At 33.4% G+C, this 2,219-nt stretch overlaps 1 protein-coding gene across 1 annotated transcript in view; it reads right to left on the minus strand.

Annotated features, from left to right (window-relative positions):
- The window catches only part of LOC106465073 (N-acetyl-D-glucosamine kinase-like), a 29,441-nt gene extending 28,118 nt beyond the window's left edge, over window positions 1-1,323 (minus strand). The window contains exon 1 of the mRNA XM_013925271.2: window positions 1,183-1,323. Within this exon, the coding sequence (XP_013780725.1) occupies window positions 1,183-1,220 (38 nt within the window). The 5' untranslated portion in view covers window positions 1,221-1,323. The remainder of the gene's footprint in view (window positions 1-1,182) is intronic.
- Between the last annotated feature and the right edge of the window lie 896 nt (window positions 1,324-2,219).

The following is a 2,219-nucleotide window of genomic DNA, read 5'->3' on the forward strand; positions in this document are numbered from 1 at the left end:
GGGTGGCGTAATAGACCACCTTGGGTGTTAATTCTCGACGTACTATGTATGTAGTGTTAGACCACCTTGGGTGTTAATTCTCAAAGTTCTACGGGTGTCGTGATAGGACACCTAGTGTTAATTCTTGACGTACAACGAGTGTCGTTCTAAGCCACCTAGGGTGTTAATTCTCACACAAGTCAAGACAGACATAAACTAGGTATATTACTGTTACCATTATTATTCCGTTTGTGATTCTTAGTAAGAATTCATAAAATGAATAAAGAATCATGAGAAGGGGTTTTTGTTCTGACAACATTCCCCACTATCTCTCAAAACTTAACTATGCATAACGTCTAACCAAGCGGAATTAAAAACTAGTGCAAGCTATTACCAACCGAGTTAAAACAGATTCGCACGATGATTTTGATAAAATGGACAAATTAATCTAAACCGAATACAACTGTAGACTCGCATTTGGTGAAACCGTTTTCAGTTCGATGGATTAAAAAACAACAACAAAAAAATTTCAAATAACTCTTTCGTTAGACGCAAAGCAGGTTCCGTTTTTCCTCAGGCGAAGGTAAACACGATCTTCAACCAGCCACAGCTGAACCTAACCTACTACTTCTAATACGACTTCTGCTACTAGTACTGCTACTACTGTTAGTGTTAATGGGTAGGCTTAGACAAATATTTCCAATGAAGTATTTTCCATTTCAAATTTCAATATCCGTTTACGTAACAAGAATAAAAAAAAGAATAACAGTCGTCCTTTCAAACAAATAAAAAGTACTGATTTATGCCTATCACTGTTCAATATCTATGGTAGCTCTCAGTTTATAAAATTAAGTAAAACCTTAATATCATGGAATACTACTACTATATTTGGTACTAAGTGCTAGAAATACTAATAGTACTGTCATTTGTTAAAAAGACCCAGATACAAGACATCATAAAATTCAACATATAATAATAACAGAGTTTTAAAAAGGTAACAGATAACACCGTGTCGTTATCAAATAATAATATTTTAATCTACATCACCATATAATTCATATATTATTTATAAAATATCCTCAGGCCTCACTGCTTAGTAATATTAACAGTGTTAGTGTAACTTAACAGTAAGTTGGTTGACATTTCAATTCATTTTTCATTATATCGTTTGAATTAGGTGCTATTCCTATAAATGTTACTCACCCTTCTAACCCACAGAAAATCTGATCAGTCACTTTCATATTTGGATAGTTATTTCACTATTTCTCTGAACACGACAGTTGACTTTACAGACAGATTAATAAAGAGAGCGGTCTTCTAACACTTATATTGTGATGCTGCGTCATTCGAATCGTAAGCTCATGCGCAGCATGAATTTTATTTGCAAAGAGGAGTCTACACTTCCCACTAGAGGACGCTAACATACAAGAGCATCACCATGTCACCTTTAAATGTTTAAAATCCACAAAGAGGAAAACAATGATTTGATTACAAGATATTGATGATTTTATTATTTAACTCACTACAACGTCTTAAGCTACCATAAAAATTATTATATACACAGCATATATCAATTATGTTAAGTGTTATAACCATAATAAATATCTATATAAATATAATAGTAATGTATGTTTGTTGTATGTTCATGTAACAACTTCGCAGGGTGTAGATGGGTCTTCACCAAATTTAATATGGAGGTTCATTGGGTCCATGGGGAGATACATAGAAATTTTCAGTTTAGCATTTTGCGGTTTTTATGGACATTTTTGCGTTTATTACAACTACCTCACCTCCTGTGAATGGATCTTCATCAAATTTGGTATGGTGGTTTATGGGTCCATGAGGAGATATATAAAATTTTTCAGTTTAGCATTTTGCTTTTTCACCAATACTTCGTCCCCTGTTGATAGATCTTCACCAAATTTGGCATGGAGGTTTGTTGTGTCCATGGGGAGATACAAGTAAATTTGATCGTTTCACATTTTGTGTTTTGCAGTTTTTATAGGTTTTTTTTGTTGTTGTTGTTGTTTACAATTACGTGTAAGGGAAGCAACTTTTCATGTCGTAAGATAACTTTCATTATTCATGAATTTACATAAGTTCTGTCAAGGGGACGCGTACTCCAGCTACTAGCTAATAATTCCTTTCTAAAAAATATATATAATGTTACGTATCTACTTGTTTGATAATTTCCCGTAAAAATTCTCTCCAAGAAACTTCAACGATACAAGTCCTTTCTT

Source organism: Limulus polyphemus, unplaced genomic scaffold (assembly GCF_000517525.1).
Source record: "Limulus polyphemus unplaced genomic scaffold, Limulus_polyphemus-2.1.2 Scaffold1827, whole genome shotgun sequence".
In the NCBI taxonomy this organism is placed as follows: Eukaryota; Metazoa; Arthropoda; class Merostomata; order Xiphosura; family Limulidae; genus Limulus; species Limulus polyphemus.